At 32.5% G+C, this 27,562-nt stretch overlaps 3 protein-coding genes across 3 annotated transcripts in view; 1 reads left to right on the top strand and 2 right to left on the bottom strand.

The window, feature by feature from the left end:
• Window positions 1-27,176, bottom strand: part of LOC133324881 (large ribosomal subunit protein uL13m) — a 111,058-nt gene extending 83,882 nt beyond the window's left edge. The window contains exons 1-2 of the mRNA XM_061533708.1: window positions 27,044-27,176; window positions 26,019-26,421 (exon numbers count right to left, since the gene is read on the bottom strand). Coding sequence (XP_061389692.1) covers window positions 26,033-26,421; window positions 27,044-27,071 — 417 coding nt within the window. The 5' untranslated portion in view covers window positions 27,072-27,176 and the 3' untranslated portion in view covers window positions 26,019-26,032. The remainder of the gene's footprint in view (window positions 1-26,018; window positions 26,422-27,043) is intronic.
• Window positions 12,821-16,965, top strand: LOC133324883 (uncharacterized). Its single transcript, XM_061533710.1, has 5 exons — window positions 12,821-13,206; window positions 13,269-13,463; window positions 16,112-16,243; window positions 16,309-16,633; window positions 16,708-16,965. Exons 1-5 carry the CDS (start codon window positions 12,886-12,888, stop codon window positions 16,908-16,910), a joined length of 1,176 nt encoding a protein of 391 aa, XP_061389694.1. The 5' UTR covers window positions 12,821-12,885; the 3' UTR covers window positions 16,911-16,965.
• On the bottom strand, window positions 20,639-23,681 carry LOC133324882 (leukotriene A-4 hydrolase). Its single transcript, XM_061533709.1, has 5 exons — window positions 23,434-23,681; window positions 23,233-23,381; window positions 21,559-22,297; window positions 21,166-21,494; window positions 20,639-21,101 (listed from the first exon to the last, which is right to left on the bottom strand). Exons 1-5 carry the CDS (start codon window positions 23,593-23,595, stop codon window positions 20,639-20,641), a joined length of 1,842 nt encoding a protein of 613 aa, XP_061389693.1. The 5' UTR covers window positions 23,596-23,681.
• Window positions 27,177-27,562: the final 386 nt, after the last annotated feature.

Raw genomic sequence — 27,562 nt, 5'->3', positions numbered from 1 at the left:
CGAAGATAATATGGATATAGTTCACGTAATCACGAAAGAGTAATAAGGCCATAAAAAATATTTTTCAACAGTTGATTTTCTCGAACAAATTGTGTGGGTTTGCAATGAATGCAATGAATCGGATTTTCCTAAAAATATTCACCAATGAAAAACTGTTCCATTTGTGGTTAAGTCTGTAAGAGTTGTTGGGTGTACTCAAATGTTTTTTTTTTATTTTTTGGATGGTAATGAATGCAAACCAACCATAATTTCATACGATATATTTCCTGAATCGATATTTCCGGAAGTAGGTATGCATGAGTGTGTTTATAACATTGTCGTCTGTCATCACCAATGTCCACTGGATATGCACATGGTGTTGTTTTGTCTGTGTGTGTATGTGTTGTTAATATCGTTTATATGGTCTTGTGTTTTTTTATTAACTTCTGTGACAGCTACAAAGACCAACGACTATAAAGTTCAAATCCTTTGGTAATATTACGGAAGTACATCAGAAAATTGGAATATCCTTACAATGGATATCTGCAATGTTTGTGTAGAGAAGTTATTTGTAAATTTCATTATTTGGAATTACTGACTTTGGAAACAATTTCAAGTTTGAGAGAATAAAAAATACATATCTAAAAAATAAATTTCCGAGTTAATTTATATATGTATGTCCATTCATATTGGCAAGAGTTATATGTCTGTCATTTGTCTGGAACCTGATATAAATTAATCTAAATTGGTTCAAGACAACATATACTTCAACGATTTATGAATTATTCAATCAAACACAAAATAAGGTATTTCCAAGTTGTTTCAAATCGAAATACATTTAACGTCTTTCCAGTTTTCTTACAGATTCTAGTTGTAAGACCTTAAAAGAAATATATGTCATGTTCATGCACTTAAAATGCATATACCTCGTTTGATTCATCATGCATACATATTCATTGGCACATATATATATATATATATATATGTATATTTTTTGTATGCAACATTTCCATCGAAAAAAATATATGAATTGCATTTTCTAATAGAATATTTAATCATATCCATCACATCTATCTAGCAGTGTGTATAAATTTGAATAACAGATATTGCGACAAGTTAAGTTGTTTTAGCCATGTAGGGATGTAGGATACTCTAATAACCAACACCAGACTTCAATCAATTTTATGTGCGGGTATTAAAGAACAGCTTGAATGCGTTCATTTGCTGATTGTCGTAATATTTATATTTACCAGTTTCCATTTCGATCAAATTGAATTTTGCATTTAAGTGGAGCCCAACCCCATTCTCCGTTTCAAAAAAAAAATGATTTTTTATTTTTATATATTATGAGCTTCTCAAGAAAGCTTCAACCACTCTTGAAGATATTGTCGGATTTATTATGTCAACATCAAGCTACGGCAATAGTGCTTCTCAAACTTTTAATCATTTTTCTCAAAACTGTGTTTTCCAATCGGTTAGGATCTTCCATATTTTCCAACTTGGATTTTCTTCGAAAATGGCTCTTTTTCGAAAAATAAGTCCACCATTTCGCTATTTTTCGAGCGAAATCATATATAGTCTTTGTAACTACGTTGGAATTTTGAGATTCAGATGTTCCAATGATCGGCAATCATGTCCGAAAAAATATTCCATTTATGGTGGAAGCGGTATGTATAGTGTATTTTGTTGCTGTTAGTAAATTTTTCACTTCCAACCACACAGCCCCCAAATCATGACAGAAGCAGATTGTATTTTACCATTTAATTGAGATTTGGAACACTAAAGTGAGGATCCTCCTTCTTTCACTTATAATGAATGCCTCAAGACGGCCTGTATGACATTTTTATATCCTTAGCCGTATGGCCAATCAGGGCTTTGATATTTCGGTCCATATTTAGATATAGCTCCCATATATATTTTCGTCCGATATAGGCACCAAAGTCCCCATATATATTTCGATTTGCACGAAATTTGGCCTAGGGTACTGAATTAGGTCCGGAATGATGTATGCTTTGGGAAAATCGGTTCAGATATAGATGTAGCTCCCATATACTCACATATATATTTTCGTCCGATTTAATGTAAATGTTGCACCAAAATTCCTATATATTTTTAAATTCTACCAAATTTGGCATAGCGTACTGAATTGAGTCTATAATTAGGTGTGTTTAGTTTCGAGAATATCGTTTAATATTTAGATATAGGGCCCACGTATATATTTTCGTCCGATTTTAGGTAAATGGTGCATCAAACTCCTAATGTTTGTCGGATTGACACGAAATTTTGCACAACTTACCATATATATTTCGAAGAGGTGTCTGTCCCAATGTTCGCAAACGATTCTAAATCTGTCCGATTGAAATTAAATTTAGTATGTGTTGCAGAAAGGTGTATGTCCCTTCGAGGGAACATTGACATAGAATTGTTAGGACACATATCGACGCCTCCGAACCATAGTATGCTAAGTCGACTTGGCATGTTTTAAAGTTTTTCACGTTTTTAGATACTACGGTCCTTAATTTAAATTCACTGAAATTTTGGTAATCATCGGCAAATCCAAACCAAAGTTATAAGCAAAAATGTACTTAGCATGGCAGGTACGATTAAAGAAACTTCCATACTTTGAAAGCTTCTACTGAAAAACTCACTTTTCAGACTTAGTATACTATGGTTCGGAGGCGTCGATATGTGCAATATACATAAAGTGGTGAAGGGTATCATATAGTCGGCCCAGTCCGATGTTACTATTTTCCTTACTGGTTTTTAATTGACTTTAAATTGCCTAAAAAAGATATAAACTTGGATAGACACAATTTGTTTATCATATCGTGATCATAAGGAAATCTCCTACGTATTCGCACAATGGTGTAGGATCACATCTAACCTTTCTAGTTTTTTTTCATAATAATTGTGTCAAGTCGCAACTTTACAAAAAATATAAATCTGACCGTTACATATTCCTCTATATTAATCGGGTACACCGACATAGTCCAAAATCTGTGAAAATATTTTTCTGTATTTTTGAAATTCTCCATTTTTCTTCGTAACCAAAAATAACAGTGGTCTCGCATATACCATTCGAAGAAATAAATCATATATAGCAACATTGTCTATTATATTTGACTATTTGGGTTTATTGCCAACAACATAAGCAAACAAACATTTTATACATACATATATGTATGTATGCATGTTGTTTATTGTCCAATACAAAGCCCACAATGCATATTTATGGTAGATGAAAGCAATTTATGATGTTCGCTGCCACCAATAACCTCATAAAGCATATGCTGGTGCATCTGTCTGGGCAACAGTTCCGTCTTTGCAGTTCTGTCTGTTTGCCTTTCGGATGCAGGACATGCAACAATAAGAAAATAATAAAAATAAAAGAGTTCAAATGCGGAACATGTCCTCGTGTCCTTCTAAGTCATGAATATGAATATGGGCAAGTACTTGTATGCGCATCGGGTACATCTGCAAATTATGTAGGTAACATTACAGGAAAAGAAAAGCAAATATCACCTGTATAATCTGTCTGTGTGTGTGGTATTTCACACTTTCATAACTAAGTTAGTTGGTTGGTTATACTCTAGAGAAGCATAAAATACTACGGGTATTGTCAACATAGATTTTATAGCTTTTGTTGGGTTATAATGACCACATCTGCATGCGACTGGCATATGCATGCGTGTGTGTGTTCTTAAGATCAAATACATAATAAAAAAGGTTAAATTTAAGTATCTTGTGTTAATTTGGACAAAATAAAAAACAACAAGAAAGAAGTAAGATCTTGCGGGCCTACTTGTATATGATGTCCTACGCAATGCTTATATGAAATTAATGATTATCGCATTTCCCATATGACATTTAAATATTAAATATTAACCATTGATTAAATCTGAAATAGTATGAAACATGTATGTTTGGAAGCAATATCTAGATATGAACCCTTAATTTAAGTTTAGTCTTTTTTGACATCTCATACTTTTTCGTTTTCAATTTTTTTTTTTTTTTTGGAAATGGGTAACATTGGTGGTACTATATTCGTTGGATTGAAGTGTAGTATATTACGTATGGTACGTTTCATTACATCCCTCCCTATTCGTACCAGATTTCACGGCTACAACGATTCCATCATAAAGTCATTATCGGCAAATTTTTGGACCATAAATATACATTTTATGTACATAAATATAAAAAATAAAAGAATTTCGTGGAGTTGGGTAGTTCCGGAACGAACTGGTTCATTGGAACTATTCCGAGAAAGGAACGATCGGAACTAGTTCCAGCTCTTTAGTTAATAAAGTTCCTTTTTCTGATCTCGTTCCTTTTTGATCTCGTAATATAATATATAATATAATATATAATATAATATATATATATAAAAGAGTTGCGTTATAAGTGACTGACTGATCATCAACGCCCAGACGAAACGGATAAAGCTAGAAGCTTGAAATTTGGCATGTAGGTGGGGTTTGGTGAGTAGGCGTGTGATAAGGCGGGGTTTTTGGAAATTCGTACTAAAAGGTACTAAAAAGTACTAAAAACTGTATTACGCGGGAACGGTTAGATGTAGAACTTTGAAATTTGGCACGTAGCTTTGTCTATGGCGAACGGACTAGAATTTGTGAAAAAAATTTGGAATTTAGTACTTAGATGTACTAAAAAGTACTAAAACCCTATTACGCGGGAGCGGTTAGATGTAGAACTCTGAAATTGAGTATGCAGCTTTGCCTACGATAAGCTAATTGGTGTGTGTGAAAATTTTTTGAAATTTAGTACTAAGAGGTACTAAAAAGTACTAAACATTAAATTTGAATGGAATCAGTGAAGATTCATATCTGAAACTTAGTATGGAGCTTAAGCTATTACAAATAGAATGAGGCGCAAAAATATTTTTTGGAAATTAGTACTAAAAGGTTCTAAAAAGAACTAAAACTGTATTACTCCGGAACGGTTGGAAGTGGAACTTTGAAATTCGGTATGCAGCTTTGTCAATGATAAGCAAATCAGAATGTGTGAACAAATTTTGGAAATTAGTACTAAAATGTACTAAATTTTATAATACGATGGAACAGGTAGGATTAGATATCTGAAATTTGGTATGTAGCTTAAACTATTACAATTAGAATAATTTATAAAAATATTTTTTGGAAATTAGTATTAAAATGGTACTAAATAGTAATAAACACTGTATAACTCCGGAATGGTTGGAACTAGAAATGATAAATAAATCAGAATGTGCAAACAATTTTTGAAATTAGTACTAAAGGTACTAAAATGTACTAAATATTATACTACTATGGAACAGGTAGGGATATATATCTGAAATCTGGTATATACCTTAAGCTATTACAAATAGAATACTATACATAACACTTTTTGGAAGTTAGTACTACAGTGATGATAAAAAGTATTAAATAATAAAATAAAATCCAACTGGTAGAAATGGAAATATGAAATTTATTATGTAACTTACTCTATTGCAAAAATATTGCTATGCATAATTCTTTTGAAACTGGTACTAAATACTGTACTATAATGAAACCGGGAAAAATATAAATCTGAAACGCGGTACATATCTATGTACCTATACTACGCTATACAGTAATATATTATTGCAATTAGTACTAAAATGGTACAAAATATTAAATTATAATGGAAAAGTTAAAGATTGAAATCTGAAATTTAATATGTATAAAATATAAATGTATAAAATATAAATGTAAATTTAGAATACAAATATCCAAATCTTAGTATAAATATGAGGCTTGGTTTATTGGAAAATCGTACTAAATGGCACCAAAAATACAAAATATTGCAATGTGTGGGGAAAAATAGAATTCTGAAATTCGGTATGTAGTTGTGTATTTTATAATCAAATAGAATACGAATGGATGCAAGTAATGAATGTTGTGTAAAGATAAGAACTGTTATTAAATACTTATCTGGAACTATGGCTATAAACATTGATACATAAATATTTTGCATAAATAAGTTCTAAAATGTACAAAAAAGTATAATTCATTGTATACGGCGGTACGGGTGGATATAGAAATTGGGTAAAAGGCTTTTCCTATGAAAAAAATGATTTTCGCAATTTTGTATGACATTTGTACTTAAAATACTAAATATTGTATACGACAAAGGGGATAGAGGTAGAGTCCTGAAATTTTGTATGTATATTTAGCTATAACAAATCAAAAAGGTATTTTTTTTAATATTTGTAGTAAAAGGTAATAAATAGGGAAGGTTAGAGACAGATATTCGAATGTTAGTATTTACCTTTGACTATGACAAATAAAATGTTTTATGGCAATATTTTTCGAACATTTTTACTAAAAATTACAGTTATATGTTTCCAATCCCACATGGATCTATACTACAGCGAATGGCTATGAGAATTTTTGTTAAAACTTCCAATGGTTTCACTCCAACATGCCGCTGAACACCACTAAAATGTCTAAAATATTAGTACTGATATTTATTTCCAATGATGTTTCCAACTACACTGGAAATATATTACACAGCAGCGACTTTCGATGTAATCATTATTGGGCTGGATCTTTATATCGAGGATATACTAAAAACCCGACAATTTTTTCAATTGAGGATTTTGTACTAAATTTCTGCAATTTTAATGGAAATATTCCCTATAAAGGCAGGTCTCTGCATAATAAATGATGCGCTGTGCAAAATTGTAATTCGTACTATAAGGGTACTACAATATGTACTAAAACGTCCTACATATTTCACCGTAAGTATTAAATTAATGAAAGGAACGAAAACGGACAAAAGACGTATTATTGTACTATTTGCATTGGTCCACCGAGAGGATCGAGAAAGTTGTAAACTATCAGAAAATATAAAAATAAGTAAGTTTTACTCGATTTAGTAGAATAGAAGCATCAACGTTTCTGCTCAAAAGAAAATCCGAGTAAAATCTGAGATTTAAAAAAAAATGAAGACATAAAAACTTTCTAAAATGTTTCAAATTTATATTTAATCCAAAAGTATATTGTGTAGCTAAATTAGTGTTTATTTTTTAACTATAAAAAAGATTCGCTAACAACGTAGCGGGCCTATGCTAGTATAATATAATATAATATAATCAACACGGAACTATGTAAGCGGAAAAAACAAAAAAAAAAGAACGATGAAAGAGAGAGAGAGAGAGATTTAAAGGAACTATGTAGGAGTCGGAACTATTTGGAGCAAAGGAAATATATGGAGCAAAGGAACTATAAAGAGCAAAGGAACTATAAATAACAAAGGAACTATATGGGAAAAACAAAAAAAAAACAAAAAGAACGATGAAAGAGAGAGAGATTCAAAGGAACTATGTAGAGTCGGAACTATATGGAGCAAATGAACTATTTGGAGCAAAGGAACTGTATGGAGTAAAGGAACTATATGGAGCAAAGTTACTATATGGATCAAAGGAACTATATGGAGCAAAGGAACTATTTTGAAAAAAACGAAAAAAAACTAAAAGAACGATGAAAGAGAGGGAGACATTCAAAGGAACTATGTAGGAGTCGGAACTATATGGAGCAAAGGAACTGTATGGAGTAAAGGAACTATATGAAGCAAAGGAACTATATGAAGCAAAGGAACTAGTTCCTTTTTTAAAAAAAGGAACGAGAAAGATCGATCCGCTAAGTGAACTAGATTGCCCAACTCTAGTTTTATGGAGTTAAATTGTAACATATGAAGCTCTCACTTCTACAGAGGTCCTCTTGAGTATCTCTCACTATAGAACTTTTTATATTCCTTTCTTATCATTAATAGGTTCAGAGATATCATACCGTCTGTAATGACTGGCATCCATACATATAATTGCCGACCCAAATGTATATGACCTTCGACCTTCTCGGTCAGTAAAATGCCAGATCTGCTGTTATTTTGTTGATTTTTAAAATGGCATTGATGATCGGCAACTAGGTTGCATATAATAGGCTATCGATCGAAAAGTTGAAAATGTTCTTTACTTGGTTCATACAGTTGACATAACAACAGAGATTACCCGAGGATCATACACTTCGAATGAGACGGAATTTGTGCTATATTGAAGTCTATTATATTTCCGAAACTCTTTTGATTTTGCCATCTAAAATACTCCAAAGATCTGATGATTGTGTTGGCCTAAAAACCCTGATTTTGCGGTAAATTTTCTTCAGCATTTTCCCACACATTTGTATAGACAATCCGATTCATTATTTTATAAATCTCGTAAATATATCGAACTCGATAAAAAGAAAAACAGTCCAATACCATTCATGTCTGAGTCTTTGATATTTGATATTCCAATTAGTATGTGCTTTTTCGAAAGGCAATCTGATTTTCCGATTCTTTTCAGAAATAAAAGAACTTTCTTGATAGTTTACTGGCTACCATAGCTCGTCCACGCCATGTTCTTGAGGTTATATCATTATCGTTGGGTATCGTTTCACCAATTTCTATGAACTCATAAATAGGTACTTTTGTCTGCTATGGCAATTTGTTGATAAGTACCGTGGCCTATACATAAGGTCATCCAGGGAGACCAGCTGGATATCAACTGCCACTCAAGTTTGCTGAAAACCAGACTCATTTTATTGTAATAAAATAGTTGTTGAAACCAAATATAGTAATTATAACGGTAAAAATAACTAAAATTTTAGAGCTCAGTGTATGTTATAAATCCTCAACCCGGTAAAGTTCCAATGTATATGTCGTTTTATATTCGATTTTGCTCACAATATGCTGTAATTATAGATTAATGATGATTTAGACAACGGGATGTTCGATTTTTCCTTCTCCTTTCACATGTTTTCCTTACACATTTTGCGTTATTCCATTAATCTACCTCGAATTAATATTCAAGGCTTTTTGGAAAATATCGTTCAGGATATTGGAAACGTTTATTTCAAAAGTTATCGAATCTCCCAAAAACCATTGCGTTTCCTTTTTTCTTCACCTGCTCCTTTTTGATAGGTTCCCTTACGACAATATTTTTTTAATATCCTTCCGGTTGTATTGTTTTCGTTGCATCGGTTATGAACTGTCAACCAATAAAAATTAACCTCATACAGAAGAAATAAATTTTATGTGTTGGCAAATATTTATGAATGTTTTCATTATTGTGCACGGAGTTGCACTCAGTTCAGGCAAATATACGAGTATACATATTTACGGCAACAGCGGATTACGGATATAAATACACGTGTACAATCGTATGTATGAATGTATGTAGGTATTTGTATGTGTTAATAGCCTTAAAATAAAATCCCACAAATTCAATGAATGTTGGTTGGATGGTTGGCTGGCTGGCTGTTTGGCCAGTTTGTTTTCATGGTTCACTACAACAATAACAAAGGTCTACAGAATTTTTATTGCAATTGTTTTCTGTCGGTTTTGTTGCCGGCTTAGTTTTGCTTTAATTTTTTGAAGACTAGGTTCCGCAACAGCGTTCTACCAAGAAAAACAAAATATAATCATATACCACATTATAAAGATATGTGTGTATGTATGTGTTTAAATTAAATTTGTGTCCAGTACATATTTTCTCTATGTGTGTAATACTGTGTGAGACTACAGACAATGTGTCCTTGCAAATACGAATGCATTTTGTATGCCAGTGCACCTTATTTATGTCAGTGTGTTTGTAGTTCGGGTTTTTTATAACAAACTGACTCACTAAAACTCCAAACGATTCGGTTTCATTTCCGTTTTACAAATTTCAATTACGACATGGGCACGCGACATTAACGGAAGCGCGCATTCAATTGTGCACCTTTGTCGTCCCCATCATCATCATAATTCCACTGACAGTGGCAGTCGTTGTTGCTGTTGTTGTTGTTCTTGCCTTTCGCTTTCTGTGTCTTCGTGCATTTAATGAAGTGAACAGCGTGAAAAAATATGCATAATTGTAACGGAAGTGCGACTTTCACATGCCGCTGTGTTTGTGCGGTTGTTCACGTGTGAAATATAATTAATTTGATTATTGCGTCAAGTATATCAATTCTGCACTTCTACTTGGACTTTTTTTTCAATTTCTTCGTTACAATCGCAATAGTCTGGAAAGGGCTTATGTGGGGATATGGGGGATATGTATTGATGGTATATAAAGGAAAGGACATCACATAAATGCAAAAATGAGGTACTAATGTTATTGCATTATATTTCAAAAAGCTGAAATAAATAACTTGGCCTCCTCGCATATTAAATATCGCGCCCTCCTTTCGATTGATCATCTTAAATAATCCCGACAAATATGTTATAGTCGTTCTACAGACATTTATAGTCATGCAATTTTGTACAGCGGGGTTTAGGGAAAAAGTCAATACTATGTCCTACGAATTTACCCTCATAATCAGAAAATATTTAGTAGAACAAGACGATTAGATGAAGCTTAGACGCCGTATATCACTAAATATTTAGGGTCCTTTTTCTAGGTCATTACTTACACATACGTGGCAGTTATATCCACCGCATTGTCATAAGATGAACGCGGTTGCAAATATTGAATCATTCTGACAAGTCTGAATACTTTTCCACCGAATAATATTCGATAAGTCCGACCAGTTGAACCTTTGTAAGATGTCAACGACGCACGCTGGGTTGAGCGGTAGGCAAAGTGGCGATTAATTCAAAAAATGAACTTTAACTTTAATAACCGTTTTTGGTACCGAATGAAAGAAGATAAAATTCTACATCAATAATTGCCAAAATAAAAGTTCTTAGTTGTTTACTTTATTTGTAGTGTGTCTTCAAAGTTCAGAAATTATTATTATTTTTGCGCGCATTGGTTAAAAGTGAAAATTTGCATATTTCCAGTAATAATTTTTTTAATAAAGTCTTCTAAAAGTGAAAATTTTATTATGGAGCCGTCTACTTCAGGTGTTTGAGCATATGAAAAATATTTGTTTGTTTAGATAAATGTTTTGGAAATATAAAAAAATAATAAGGAAATTGCTCCAAAATTGAGGTATTTTTGATGTTTGTATTGGATTTCAACTGAATTATCAGTGAAACTTAGTAAAACTGCTTATATTTTCTTAAAATATGAAGTTTCAGCTTATAAATTCCAGAAAAACTTTTTGCCGATTTGCTGCATTTTTTGACTTATTAAAGAATTTGTAAAATAACCCAGCTAAATGAAGAATCTCAGGAAGCCAGAAATAAGGACTCCAAAACACTTTGGGAACACTATTGGGAAAACTTTTCCAGTAAATTCAGTCGGGAAAATACAATAGAAGACGTCTTTAATAGATTTCTTTTAAGTTCAGATCCATTTATTTTGAGCAAGAGGAAGAGTTGTAAAAAGAAAATGCAGCAAATGTCTCAGACTGCTTTGGACTTACTTATCCTTACCCAAAAGGAAAATGATAATGGTGACGAAGATGATGAAGATGAAGATTATTATATATTAACGAATTGTATGATGACTAACAAGTAAATGATTATTATTAAGTAAATTAATTTTATAATTGTTGTGAAGTAAATGATGATTATGAAATTAATAATACTGTTAAAATTAATGAAATGAAGAAAATAAAAAACCGTACAATTATATTTTTAGCTATTTTTTCCTGTAATGGTTGTTTGTTTTATTTTTATACTATGGGTTTTGTTTATGAATATTGATCAATAAGATATAATAATATTTTCTAATGTAACTTTTTTTAAATATGTGGAATTATGGAATTTGAAGAAAAAAATCGGATTTTAATTTAAAATTTTGGGTATATAAATAAAGATTAAATATTTATTAATTTTTATTTTTTAAGAAAATTTTTTTTTCTAAAAGCACATTAAGTATGCTCTAATTTTTAATTGAATTTCCTATTTTATAATTTTTCTTTGATTAGTTATAGCGAAAATTGTGATATAAGACCACTTTTTCCAAAATACAAAAAAGGCCATCAAATATTGAAACAATTTTTTTTTTTAATTTTTTTGTTTTTCTAATTATGTTTTTTTATGTATTTATGAATATCCATTAATCGCCATTTTGCCTACCGCTCAACCCACTGTGCGACGTGACGATGATAGGTGTAGCTGGGGCCGAGGGATCAATCATACTGGAGAATATAGCAAGTCTATATTTAATTTAACAGGCTTCCACTTATTATACCAGAAATCCATGCATGGGTGACTGTCGATGTTTATGTATTTTGTGCTGTACTAATTTCCCGAAATGTGTAGTCCCCTTGAATGACTTAGACTAAAGTAACTGATTCACTTCTTCAGAACATATCACATTTAGTTTCGAAAGGACCCGACATTTGATCAGTTGCAAAAATTAATTTATTGTGCTAAAAAATCATTTCAAACGCCCAATACAGCAACTGGAGCCCTCTATCTCGTATGGGAGCAGAGCTGTGGTAGATGTCATTTTGACAAACCGAAACAAACTCCGATCCGGAGGTTTGTTCCAAACCGAAATGAAGGAAAAGAATCTAGAAAAGTCATTCCTGTTTAAAGTTCTCTGAAACGAAAAAAACTATATAATTTATATAAAGATGTGTCTCCCCCTGACTACACTCTTTTTGTATATGATCTATAATTTATCTATGCTTATGTATCCATTTTGTATACAACATTATATAATATCCTTAACATAATTAAAAATAAAAGAAATATCCTTTTTTCATTTTCAGAATTTTTACTAAAATTAAAACACAAACTTACGACAATTTTCTACTTCCTCCTCTACATTAAAAATATATAAGGGAATCTAACCCAAAAACAACAACCCAAACGCACAACTACCAAATACCAAAACCAAAGACCTTAGAACCAAATTCAACCCAAGGAGTGATTGTGCCCGTTGCGAGAGCGATTGCAAAAAAAAACCTTTTCAGCTAATAAAAATTCCTTCGCACAAGATCCGGTGATGTGGGACAACCCCCGCAGCGGGAAATGCAACAAACCCAACGTTATATACCGTCTGTATCTGATCTATATGGAACGGACGAGATAGAACTACTACTGGACGAGATACGTGAACTGGAGCCGGTCTGCTGTCAGCTGGACGATGAACAGGATTTTGAAATAGCTGGCAGCAGGGCCGGAGAGCTATCATTATCCTTGGAATCGCCACTGGGTACGTGCACGTCGTGGGACTCGCACGCCAATTATAAACAGCGTATCGCCCAAACGCCACTGCCATGGGGTGTAGCCCTACACTGTGATCCGCAACATTTGAAAACGCCCACGGGGATCGTAAGAATATTATTGGTGGTAGGTGCATGGTTTGACTTTTACGTTCATATCATTAATTTTTATATTCTACCCCCATGCAGTTGTCTTCAGCAGCCTGTCTGGCCTGTGAATGCTCGGCTGGAACAGTACAAGTTGGTCTCTTTTTACTGCCACTCATCGGACGCCTCAGATTGATGGTGTTCTGTGCCCTGTTTTCCCTTTTGATCACATGCCTCATGTTGTTTCTTGACATTTCACATATAGCTCTAATGTTTCCCTTCAATTGGACAAAAATTGTAAGTATAACGAAAAGATGTAAAATGAATGTCTTGCACATTGAAATAACATTAAATAAATGATGAACAAGAACATAATATGTTCTTGTTCATTCATATTAGGCATATAAAATTTTACTAATATAATATAATAAATAAATATGTCAAATCAGACCTCTACAATGCTGAAATAACTACTGACAGATATTTGTAGCATTTACATTTCGGTTTCTTAGTTCTTGGTTACTGGAGTCCCATGGTAGAAACACATTGATTTTCCATAAGTTTACAATGTATCTTTAATGTTGTTTTTGTTTAATGTTGTTGTGATTCTTGCACACGCCTTATTAAATACACGTTGGTACCTACACTATTCAACCAAATTAAAATAACGCGCCTAACGTTTTCAATTTCACCTTGTGCTACTGCAGTCTCGATTTAGGCGGGTTTAATTCTATCAATGGATATAGTTATAATACTTCCGTCAATCTCCATTTCGTATCTCTTTCCATAATTTTATAAGGAGCTTCATAAGGGCACTGTAATGATCTGTCATTTCCCATACGTATATAATCACAACTAGAGAGATCTTTGGATACATACGTACATTTCGTGGTATGTTAATGGTAAGAGAAATTGGAGCGAATGTATTTAAAACCTTGATTCAATTTATCCACAAATTCCTATTCCTCTGCTGACTACTTGTCATAATCGCAGCCTTAAGCTGCCGATGAAATCGCTGCACTATTCCATTTGCTTGAGGGTGCATACGATGAAGTAGTAATTATATGACTGCCAAGTCAACTCTAAAAACAAGATATGTTAAACACTGGAATTTCAGTCGGCTAAAGCATACAACGGAAATGCAGAATACTGCCATGAATCACGAGCAACTCACGATCACTGTATTTCATTTCTGTGTCGGATAATTTTCTAGAATACAATGCTAAAGACTCTGTCACTTCACCACGCATCTGTTGTAATTCATCTCCTATAGTAGTGCATAATGCATCAACTGTCAATATTAATCATTATATACCATCCTAAATGACTCAACACAATACGAGATGCAAAGGCTGTCTCAATATTCTTGAAAACTTACTGAGCCCTATAAATCCATATAATTTTATGCTTTTTATTGCCTAACGCGCGATTCAACATATCATGTATAGAGCTAGACAATTCCGCCAGCCCAGAATTGTACCTAGGATAGCAATAGATCATACCGATGAAATTTTGCATGAGCTTAACCGTGTTTGGCTTATCAAATTTCTGAATAGCAGATACTTTTTCGTCTGGTGGTCTAATACCCTCTTCCGAAATATTATGTACTAGAAAATCCATATTTGTTATACCGAATATACACTTTCTTGGTTTAGTGCTCAATCCATACTTCTGTAGGTGTGAAAATACAATGCTCAAGTGTCGTAAATGCTCCTATTCATTTTTATTAAAAATTAATACGTCATCAATATAGACGAATATAAAGTCTAGTCCTCTTAATACTTAATTTATGAATGTGTTTTTAAACCGAATGGAGCAGTAATCGCGGTCTTGTGTATACCGTTTTGTGCCATAGGAATCTGGTGATAAGCTCGCCCTACATTCAAATTTGAAAATACCCGTTTTCCTTTCATATTCATGTTTAAGTCATGTATGTGTGATTTGTCTCTCTTGTGGAAGGTCTGCAAATCCCACATCTACCTAGATATTCAAACTCTGCCTTAGTAACATTATATTTTTATTTATATTTTTTAATAAACAATCTCTACTCTACTTAATAATATTATCATGTAAAAAATAAGAAATTTATTACAGTAAGAAATGAATGAGAGACAATTTGTAAGAAAATGACCTACGTCCACAAAAACATAAAGAACAAATGAAAAGTCTTTAAGTCAAAAAAGTGCATATGTATTTCTACCTATTTGTACCTGCATAGGCCTATTTTTGTATATCCCTTGAGGAAGATATTTTTCTTACATCATATATTGTATTCAATAGAAAAAAATAAAAGACATTATTTCTCACTATTGCTCACTAATAAAGTTTTAAAGAGTGTACAAGGTAAACATATATAATACACAGAATCAAAATACATTGCATGATGTTCACTCATTGGACTCATTGATGTTGTATAACTTGTTCTTGTACTGTTGTGCTTTCAAGTTTGAGGGCACATTCGGTGGTTGAATTCATTTGCACTCATTAAATGTTGTTGTGTAACTATCCTAATGTGGACATTGTACGAACATTCATGTCTACACAATATATAATCACCTAGACTTTGTAAAGGGCAATGGTCCATTAATAACTATCCTATGTACAGTCGAATGTTTAACCGGGAAAGGAGATTCAATTAGTGTTACTAGATTTACGTTACGTCAACCAAAATATAATTTTACAGTCATTCCAGCAGAAACCAGTTCAGAATCTTCAAAGTACGGAAAGTGCATCTATATAAGAACTATGCATAAATCGAGGCCTAAACCAAGTGCACATTTTTTTATCGCCGAGAATTAATCTAAATTCTATAGTACATTCTAACATTAAGCATCCGTTTTCCGAATTGAATTCACTAACCAGATTCACCTTTTTTATATAAGCAAAAAACTCTTTTGTAATAGTAAAAATATTAAAATATTATTTTATATCCTCTTATTTTTTAGAATACATGGATGTACCTGAGTATTGGTTTAATATTAATTTTGAGCTCGACATTAATAATGCACATGGTGCTCTTTGCCGGAGAGTACACTCTAGTACCGAAATACACCAAAGATACACTATTTGCATCGGCGGTAAGTTACTATCCCTACCCTTCTATATTACAATATAATATTTAATTGTTGTTGTTTGTTTATAGATATTAGGTTATATCTGTGCCATTGAATCGTTATTATTGTCTGGTATTGCTTCCTGGCCATGGTCACAATATCGTCATGTGCCCGACGATGGTAGTGATATGTATATTGAGGATCGTGAAATGACACCGATGAGTCCAATCGATAGTACGGATGTGCCGAATCGTGATCAATTACAGTTACAACTACAGCAGCAACAATCTCAAAATCACAATAATTGTAATAATAGCGTAACAGCGCACAGTGAAACGAATCATCACAATCAACACAATAATCGTACAATATCATCACCAACGTCCTATAATAATCAAAAGCCTTATATACCTGGTAAGTTGTGAATGTAAATGCCAGATATTAGGGTGTATCCTGTAATTGTGTATGTTTTGTATATAAAATTTCAGCCAAAAGACCCAATGAAATAAATAATCAAAGACCAACACTGGGTCACACACAACCAACCCGTAAACCGAATCAGCGTTATCGTGAGGGTTACCACTATCAACCTGTTGCGTCTACGTCCCGCCAGAGTCCCACATTCGTCTTAGGCGATGATATTGGGGCCGGTCCATCCACATCCCGATCCAATGATAATTCTAGTGCGTGATAGTTTTTATTCCTCATTATAAGATTAATATATACATATAATTTTTTTAGAAAAACAAAAACCCAATTTCCATTAATAAAAAAAACACACAAAAAATAAAATAAAAAGTCCAAAAACCAATTAAAAAAACATGTTAATTTATTTTTTAATTTTAACCTCAGAATTAAATTAGAATTTTTTAAGTGACATAAAACCAATTGGATTATCCCATCACATTATTTTACGATTAACAATAAATTGCAATGAACGTAGTTAAACAATTAAGATAAAGACGAACAAAACGAATGAAAAATGCGCAAGCGCAAAACCGAAAACAACCCCGCAAACAAAAAGGGCTACAAAAAAAAAAAAAACAGAAATTAGTAACAAAATTTCACCTGAAATTTTCAAAAAAATTGTGAAAACAAAACAATTGGAATCTAGAAAAAGAAAGAACGAGAGAGATAATGAAAACTAAACAATAATAATGTTAAATTTGTAATTGTGTAATATTAATAATAGAAAACAAAAAAACAAATTAAATCAAGATGAAAATCACATCATAATAAGTTTAGATGAAACGTAACGAAATGAAAGCAAACTGAAATTATTAAGAATTTAAAACAACACAAATAAAGTAATAATCAAGAAAAATAAATGGCCATATAGAAAACAAAGAAACAAACAAAAGCGATAATGAAACGAAAGAAGAAAAAAAAACATAAAACAAATACTACAAATTTAGGACTCTATATAGAAAATAAAAACACTAACAACAACTAAGCAAATGAACAGTACTGAAACACATTAGAACAAGAACAACAAGCAAATAAAACAAAACCATCACAAAATACGTATTTATATATGTATATTTTTTGTCCAAAAAGTCCTAAATAACAAGAACAACAACAAAACATTTATCTCCGTACCATTTAAGTTTAATAATGAAAACGAAAATCTACAGAACTAAGATCAACAAACAATATTCATAAATATATTCATTTGATATATACTCGTATACATATATATTTTATATAACTTTTTTTAATATTGCACTGCTTTTTTTAGTAGTTTTTTTTTATTTTTTATAGAAAACTTCTTTAAAGTCACTTCTTAAAATCCTGTGCTGACGGGTCTTAAGTATAAATTACTTTCGGTTGCCGTGATTAGATTTGATGAAACGCGCTCCTAATTTCTCTATAGATCTTTGTTCCCATTTCGTTTGTTTAGTGTTTTCAGTGTTTTTTTTTCTGTGCTTCCCACAGCTATCGGTGATAAATCGAAATGCAGGAAAATTATGTGTATTCAGACTCAGAAAAATTCAGCCCATGAACTGTTACTGGCTGCCTCCTCAAAACGCCAGTGGACCATTTATATGAGTCGGCGAAGTTTCTTCTTTAAATGTTTTTGTTACAGTAATCAAGATTGGCATACATATGCTCCTTGGAAAATATTTCATTAGTTTCGATATAGTTTTTTATTAACACTATTATTTTACTTCAAATGTCACAAAGCAATATTTTTAATTATTTTTTTTTCAAACTAGCAAAGCAATATTTTATGAATCAAAGAAAAAAATATAAATGAATATATTTTTAGTATTTTGTTTTTATTTTACAATAATATATGAATTCAAATTTACATCTATCTATATAACACACATTTAAAAACATTTTGCTGCATTTTGATACAATTGAAGTGTAATTTCCGTATTGTATTCGGAAAAATATTGCATGTATCCCCGTAGCCAATAAAGTGCGCCACATTTCTAGTTTAACATAATAAAACAAAAACAAATTGTCCAGAAATAAAATACATTTCAAAACAAACATATAACCTAGAAAACAAAATAACAACAATTGGAAATCGACGAGTAGAAGAATAATAAAATGGTACATACTGCCTATATGAAACCCATAATATACAACACACATTGAACACTTACAAAGAAAAAACATATAAAGAAAATACGATGTAAGGATAATGTTGATGTTATGGAACATTCGCTAAGGTGTCTAGTTTGATATTGTCATCGCTTTCTGAACCCTTAGACTTAAAAGAAAGTATTCCATACGAAACGAATCATGACACACGCATTACCCTTACAACGTCATCAACCCAAATCACAACTCCTTCGAACGAAGACATTTAATATAAAAAACGAAAGCGAATCCAAGAAAAAAATCTAATGCAAATATGATTTAAAAACCACAAAATTTAGGTACATATATATTTTTTTCGACAAGACATTATTACACATAAAAGAACAAAACAACAAATAAACAAAATTATTAATTAAGCATGAGAATGAAAATCATCTTGTTATAAACGTAGTTTTGCTTATTTTTTAATAAAGAAAACAAAAATGAAATAAAACAAGACAATTATATAAATGAACAAATATAAAAGAGACAAAAAATCAGAACTGAGTATTAACTTAGAGTTTTATTTACTAAAGGTTTGTATTTGTCGATCAACGAGTATTGTATTTGATTTTCGCTTGAATGATCAAAAAAACAGTAAGGAAAGTAGTAAAGTCGGACTGGGCCGACTATATGATACCCTTCACCACTTTGGGTATATTCTACATATGTATCCTACATATGTATCGTCGGGTTTTTATTATATATCTATATCTGAACCGATTTCAGGGAAACTTGCCAGAGACTTATGTATATTACTTCAGTATGTTGTGTCAATTGGTTTAGCTATGGACCTTTTCACGAAGCTTAGCAACATCATTCTAAAATTGATTTAGTACGCTATGCCAAAATTCGTGCAAATGAAAAGATTTCCAGTGACTTTGGTGCACCATTTACCTTAAATCGGACGAAGATATATATGGGAGCTATATCTAAATCTGAACCGATTTTCACGAAACTTTGCACACATCATTCTAGACATAATTCAGTACACTATGCCAAATTTCGTGCAAATCAAAAGATATATAGGGACTTTGGTACACCATTTACCTTAAATCGGACGAAACTATATATGGGAGCTATATCTAAATCTGAACCGATTTTCACGAAACCTTGCACACATCATTCTAGACTTAATTCAGTACGCTATGTCAAATTTCGTGCAAATCGAATGATATATAAGGACTTTGGTACACCATTTACCTTAAATCGGACGAAAATATATATGGGAGCTATATCTAAATCTGAACCGATTTTTCCCAATTTCAATAGGGTTCGTCCTTGGGCCGAATAAGTGACCTGAGCCAAAGTTCATCCAATTCGGATTATAAATGCGACCTGTACTTTGTTTACAATTTAACATGGAGAGACAGACAGACAGACGGACGGACGGACTGACTGACGGACATGCATAAATCGACTTAGAAAGTAATTCTATGCATATTCTCAAAAGGAACCATGGGTCTATCTCGATTATTTTTGCCTGTTACAAACATATGCACAAAGACATAATATCCTGTACCACAGTGTGGTGAAGGGTATAAAAATACAAAAATATACCTTAGCATACCATATACCATACCATTCACGACGCAATAAATATATGCTTAAAATTTCTGGGTGGTATGATTATTAAATATCCAAATCCGTATAATATATCCTCATTCCGTGGTAAGCTTAAACAACAAAATAACTTACCCATCCATACACAAAATAAAAATCTTCAAACTTAACTAAATTTCTCTTTTTTTATTTCACTTTCAAAGTTTTTTTTTCACATGTTATCTTCATAATAAATAAATGCCTTGAAATATCTTCCGAGAATGCTTATTTCAAACCCAAATCCTTTTCAATGGTATGTGAGCAAACGGCCATCATTTGATCCTTAACACTTTCAAAGTTCTTAACAGCAATTGGTTTAGCTTCAGGCCATTGAGCCAAATCACGATAAATTGGACGACAGAACTTCATACGGAAGTTGGAGTTTGCGAATTCAATAATTTTATCCATACGATTCATAAGTCTGGCCATAATGCACAAACGCATCACACGGAATAGAACTTCAGCATTTTTAGTGTTCTTCAGATTATAAGTAGCTTCCAATAGTTCGATTTTTTGCTCAGTTAAATCTTTGATGTCTTTGCATTCAATTAATTTACCCAAGAAATCGATTAATTGATGGGTAGAGATCTTTTGCTTGACTTCAGCATTATCTCTCAGTTCTTCGGTCGTTTTGGTGCTCCACAATTCAGCCAATTGTTTCGAGACATTGGCAAGTGTTTGATCAAAGCTAAAATAATTATTAAAATATTAAAAATAAATATACTGAACTACACAAGTGTTGTTTAACTTACTTTGGAATAATTGGTGGCATGCCCTCAGATGTCAACCACAATTCCCAATCGATTTCGTTGAGTTTACCATTTTTATCGGTGCAGACAAAGTAGTCATAGAGAGAATTTTTGAAATCATCAGTCACAACAGATTGATATGAATACTTTTGTAGATATGAGCGCAAGAATGGTTCAAAAACTTCTGGTCCACCCATCAAGTCCTCAATATAGCGCAAAAATGTAGAACCTTTCATATAGGGTACACTGGAGAAGGCATCGTCAGGACCACAGTTGGATAAATCAACAACAAGTTTGGTCAATTCGGGGGTATCCTTCAATTGAGTGCGAAGCTAAAAGAATAAAAAATCTAATTAAAAATACAATTTTATCAAATTAAGTGTGTTGTAAACATACACATTCTTGCAAGTCGGTAAGATTTCTCAACATATGGAAGTCACGCTCTTTCTCACCCTTCATACGTCCAACAATTTTCGTCTCCACAAATACGGTAAAACCTTCATTCAACCAGAAATGTTCAAAGTTTTTGTTTGTCACCAGATTACCAGTCCAGCTGTGAGCAATTTCATGGGCAACAACATCAGCCAGCGATTTGTCTCCAGCCAAAAGGGTAGGTGTTACAAATGTCAAACAAGGATTTTCCATACCACCAAATGGAAATGAGGGTGGCATCACCAATAGATCATATTGTTTCCAAACGTACGGGCCACAAATATCAGAAGCAGTTTTCAACATTTCTGATGTCTCAGAAAATTCGGCAGCACATTCTTCAATAATGCCCTCCTCTGCCCAAACATTAGAATTGGGACCCAAAGGTCTCGATACCAAATCACCAATAGCAATGGCCAAGAGATAAGCTGGAACGGGTACGTCCTGCTTGAATGTTGTACGACCTTCTTCTTGTTTGTCAATTAGGGCGCTCATAAGGGCCTTCAGTTCTTTTGGATGTTCCACAGTTGCAGTATAGGTAAATTTCACAGCAGGTGTATCTTGGCATGGTATTATCGAACGGGCATGAATAGCTTGACATTGTGAGAACATGTATGGATGTTTTTTGCCTAATGTTTGTTCGGGTGTAAGCCATTGTAGACCACTGGCCTTTTGTGAAGTTTCATAATCAATACGGACAGTTAATCTGAAAAACGAAACAAAAGTTTTTTAATTAAATAGAAAGATTTGGTTTATCATATAATGGAACACGTGATACACAGTAATCAATTAAAAAATTTCGACTCTATTTAGAATTTGAAATTAAAAACAGATCGCAATTAACAGCAATAATTCTATCATTGGCTTTAGTTAGATATTTTAAGCTTTCATTGGATGTCAAATCTTTCTGCCAAAAATTTAATATGACATGGCCCCAAAATACAAGTCCTGATCGATTTTAGGCCCACCTCATTGTGGGCGGTAGAGCAAGTTAAAGCCTGCCGCATTTAACGACTTGTTTTACTTTGACTATAGCATAAGCTTTGCATGCGTAGGCCATAGTGCTATTTGGATTTTTGGTTCAGAAATCTAGACAAACAGATTTCGTCGTCGTATCCGCATGCCCACATTGATATTCATTGGAGGACTTTCTTAATTTTTTGCTAGGTTCGAATCTGTCACTTGAATCTGTTTAGACTCATCTTTAAATACAATTGGTTGTAATTTTCTATTACAGTATTTACATGATAGTATTGAAATATTTGACAGTTTTGCTACTAAACACACTTCTCCATCAAGTACTAGTATTGAAATAATTTCCAGTTTATTTACTATATATACAGTAATCCACCCAGTAGCAAATCAAATAAACAAACGCTTCAGTGAACTCTTCAATGGTAGAAGCAATAAAATTATCGTCTCAAAAATATATGTATGTTACCAGCCGCCTTCCAATCACAACCCCTATAAAACAACATTAATAAGAAATTTACAACCGCTTGGAGAAAACGGCTATAAATTACATACGAAATATGTACGCATGCATGTGGTATGTTGGGGTTTTTAGAAGTTTTTAGAGATTAAAAACAATCTTACTGCTTTGATAAGACATATAGGAATTGTTTCTTGCTGTTTACTTACTCTCCTTTGGCAGTGCCTTGAGGAAGTTCCAATGTTAATTTAGCTCCAATATCATCAACCGGGTCACTGATAAAATGATTCAAAGGTGTTGTGGAGCCGGAAGAAATGATTTCGGCATTTAGAATGGTCACGTCACGAACATCCAAAATCTAGAAAATACCTCTTAGTATCAATTATATTTTCACTAACATTATTACTTACAATTGATTCCAAATTATTTTCCAAGACATTGAACTTGTGTGTTACAGATCCCTTCAATTTGGTGTTTTCAAAATCGACTTTCCATTGCAAATTACTGTGTTTGGTTGTAATCAATTCTGGTTGGGAGTAGGAACTGGGATCAACTTTTCCTAGACGACCCATATTGCGATTGGATACAGAATAAACTGGTACGGTATTAAGTAGATCGGGCGAGGACAATTGTTGAGTGCTCAACGAACGTTTATGGACTGCAAAGAAATTATCAACAATATTTTACTAAAACTTAAATTGTTGTGGTTGTTAGATTATCTCGGTTAGGTTTCAATTAATCTTATCGTATTTTGTGTCGTTTCTTTGCGATATCAACAAATTGTTAACAAGCGCTGATTGGCCAATGAACACAGGGAGCAACAAGTGGATCTTAGATCAATATTTTAATCAAAATCACATAAATGTTATCTACTTGTTGCTAAAAATAATTGATTTATTTGCAATGATTGTGTACCTCTATCTGACGTGGGTGTGAAAAAATTGGAAAATCACTTTTCCGTGCGGCTTTTTAGTCGGCCAACAAAACTTTTTTTTTTGCAAATGCAATTTTTTTTGCAATATGTCACCGGGTGATGTCAACAAATATCTTTTCAATTAGTGGACACGTAATGTGGCGAAGTAGTTGTCGTAATGTGGCATTAAAATATAGAAGTGAGTTTGTTTAATAACCCTTCGTGGCAAAATTTGGCACTAATTAATGTTTTAGGGCTTATATTTAATACGCAGCTAGTAAATATATATTCTTTGGATTACATATGTTAATACATGATAAGGGGCGAAACAAGAAGAAACATTTAAAATAATCAATTTTTTACAAAGTTAATGGAGGCCAAAAATATGTACCATTTTCCGTGTACAGTTCAAATTATTTAAATCGTTTTATAATAAAGAGTTTTTAAAGAGTTTTTTTTCGATGGTGCATTTGGTTTTTTGATATTGAACTTTTATTTTTCAAAAAGAATTACTGTATCTCCGTATGCAAGGATGTAGCGACGTCAAATATTCTCCATACCCTATTTAGGATAGTTGCATTAAATATGTGCCAGAAAAATAGTTCTAAGGTCACGGAAAAATATCGGGGCTCACAGGGTTAAAACATATTCGACATACACTGGTGGCCAAAACTACAGCAACTGAAATTGCAAACTGAATAAATAACCTGTAACGTTTTTAACCCTCTGTATTCTGTATTTTTTACCCGTGACAATAGAACTATTTTCTGTACACAGATTTAATGTAACTATCCTAAATAGGATATGAACAAAATTTGACGTCGATACATCCTTGCATTCGGGAGATACAGTACCTTCTTTACGAAAAATAAAAGTCCAATATCAACTAAAGCAAATGCAATATCAACGAAAAAACAACAACAATTTAGAGGGTACAATTCGTACATTTATAATACGAAGCAATTTAAATATTTTGGACTGTATACACAATTTGGTACTGTACATATTTTTGCACTCATCTATGTATTGAAAATCACATATCTTGGCCAAAAATTTGATTTTTTTTAGATTTTTCTTTTGATATGGTCGTCCATAATCAGCTCTTAACATATGTAATCCAAATATTATACATTACGGCAGCAAAAATCTGATGATTGCTCTGACCATTATAAAATCGTGATTTTTGACTTCCTCAACCAATATTTGACATATACACGTAATTGTCAAGCTGAGGCACCTAAACAGGTGGTATATTTTCTTCAGCGAAGAAAAACACATTTGTATAAACAATCCGATCCATTACTTCATAAATCTCGTAAATAGATCGAACTCCCTACAAAGAAAAACAGTCCAATATCATTAGTTACCCTCCTCTACGCTTCCCAGTACCCTTGCAATACTCAGAAAGCTTTTGCGAAAGCAACATTTTGGTTTCCGATTTTTTTTTTTTCAAAAATGAAAAACAAATAAGGTCTTCCAGCTGCATATTCATGCCGTAATACGGCAAGTTCGAAGATGGAGCCTGTCGGCACTCTTCTTCTGATATTTTCTCCACAAAGCGTGAATATTTTGATAAAAAGATAACTATTTATTCTTGTCATTCCATACATTATTCAAGATCGATTAAACTTCGACATATGACAGATTTCCTAGTTTTTAGATGTTATGAGTGTTAGATTCGTCGCCCCTAATATGTATGGTCTTTCATATAATAAAATTTCAGTACTACAACCGACTGTGTAAAAAAAAATAATAGTCTTCCTACAAATATTATATATACTATATCAATTGGGAGAATTGAGTTTTAATAAGCAGTTTTGGATAAAATTACCTTCATTGGAGCTTGTTGCTAAAAAATTTAGTATATTCATAGTGGCAAGCTCAATTACAGGACTTTTCTTCACATACAAAAACAATTCTTCATACGCGTTATAATTATAGTTTCATGGTTCATTTCATAACACAGGAATTCATCATAGATTTATAAAAAGTAAAACATCCTCCCAATCGAAATTAAAATTATTTTACAGGAAAAAAACCAAGAAACTTCTCTATTTCAAATTATATTCTTCATAGAGTAACAAACAAAAACAAAATTATCGTAAAATATAATCCTTTGGATAATCCATAATCGATGGGAAATTCTCCAATGTTTCCTTGTCAATCATATCTAAACGTTGTGGCACTTGACGTGGCGTTCTTATTTGATTTGTTACATTTGCTAGAATCTCCTCGGGCACCTGATCATCGGCAAATAAATGAAGACGCTGCATTGTATGTCTTCTCTGTAGGTTACCCTTCATTGAATTGTATACTGCTTTGTACATAACCATTTTGGGATCTTTTTCGTGTAATTGCCAAGCTAAGGTCCACGATGCTCCACCGGGATAGCCAGTGTGATGGAAATAAACACGTTTAACCCACTCATCACCGGGCAAGGCAATTTCTTTGGTGTTAATTACTACAACATGGTCACCACAATCATCTGAAAAGGAAGAGTAAAAAATAAAACAATACAATTATAAAATACTGAAGGGGTATTTACCACTCAATTTGCAAAATATATTTTTATTCAAATGTTTTTTTTTTTTCATTCACAACATATTTAAAGATCTTTATAAACTATACCAACTTTAAACTATTATACTTGTAAGCATAAAATAATCCTTGTAGGTTTTGAGTAAATAAATGTATAATCTGTATGTGCATTGTTAATACGTAGAAGAGAACCATCCCGAGGATCTATGACTATATATGGACGTATACACTTCTCGGTATAAGTTTACTGATTAAAATAATGTAGATGTTATCAACTTTATGAGAACAAATGAATTCGGTCGATGGCTAAATAAAACATCCTATTTAAAAAACTTCTAGAGAAGTTAAAATTTAATGTGCCAGTTTATGTTAAAAAAGTACATAATTTTAATAATTCACATGTCAATCGGGGAAAGACCTACATTTATAATTAATTTCCCACAATGTCCATAAGACATTACTACACTATACTTTCACACATCAGTAACGAGCATGTTGGAGTTAACATTTAATTTCGCTTCATTACGTTTTGTTTCAAAGCAGGAATACCAAAGTTTTCATTTACTTACTCATTGGATGATAAATAGGTTTTTGCATTCCTCTCAAATGCCGGGAAATGATTTTGGCCGAATCAAAAGGATTTTGCCAAGTGCAATCGTAGATGTGCCATTGACGGGCAAATGTTGCCCATTGCTAAAAGAAAACAAGCATAGTAAGACGGTTTCCATATAGATATATGATTGATAATAGAGACCATACCTGAACTCTCTTGGCAATAGACATTTTAAGTCAATTTTTTATTGAAAAGCCGACACAGAATTTATTAAATAACAACTATTCCATTCACGCATTCCCTTGCCTTTGTGTTTAGAGATGACAAAGAAGAACGATTTTAGAAACAATCGTTCGATTATAGTAATCGATAACGATTTATCAGTTCATTAGTGGTCTTCACACACGAAGGTTTAATACTTTAAAATGTACAATTTTTTAAAACGATAACAATGTTTCCTTTATGTTATCCAAAATAATAGTAAAAATTATGCCATGTTCTGACGGGCATTCGAACAACGTAGTTCGCAAGGTAT

This window comes from Musca vetustissima, unplaced genomic scaffold, assembly GCF_032173495.1.
Source record: "Musca vetustissima isolate MV318-11 ecotype Yass unplaced genomic scaffold, APGP_CSIRO_Mvet_v1 utg10349, whole genome shotgun sequence".
Taxonomy (NCBI): domain Eukaryota; kingdom Metazoa; phylum Arthropoda; class Insecta; order Diptera; family Muscidae; genus Musca; species Musca vetustissima.
Note: the sequence above shows the minus strand (reverse complement) of the source record. Positions and strands in the feature narration are given on the sequence as shown.

Coding starts and splice junctions, on each gene's coding strand:
- LOC133324883 (XM_061533710.1), top strand. CDS start 12,886: ATGCAACAAACCCAACGTTATATACCGTCTGTATCTGATCTATATGGA. Junction 16,244..16,308: donor ATACACTATTTGCATCGGCG/GTAAGTTACTAT, acceptor GTTTGTTTATAG/ATATTAGGTTATATCTGTGC. Junction 16,634..16,707: donor TCAAAAGCCTTATATACCTG/GTAAGTTGTGAA, acceptor ATAAAATTTCAG/CCAAAAGACCCAATGAAATA.
- LOC133324882 (XM_061533709.1), bottom strand. CDS start 23,595: ATGGGTCGTCTAGGAAAAGTTGATCCCAGTTCCTACTCCCAACCAGAA. Junction 22,298..23,232: donor CAAGGCACTGCCAAAGGAGA/GTAAGTAAACAG, acceptor TTCGTTTTTCAG/ATTAACTGTCCGTATTGATT. Junction 21,495..21,558: donor TTACCGACTTGCAAGAATGT/GTATGTTTACAA, acceptor TTATTCTTTTAG/CTTCGCACTCAATTGAAGGA.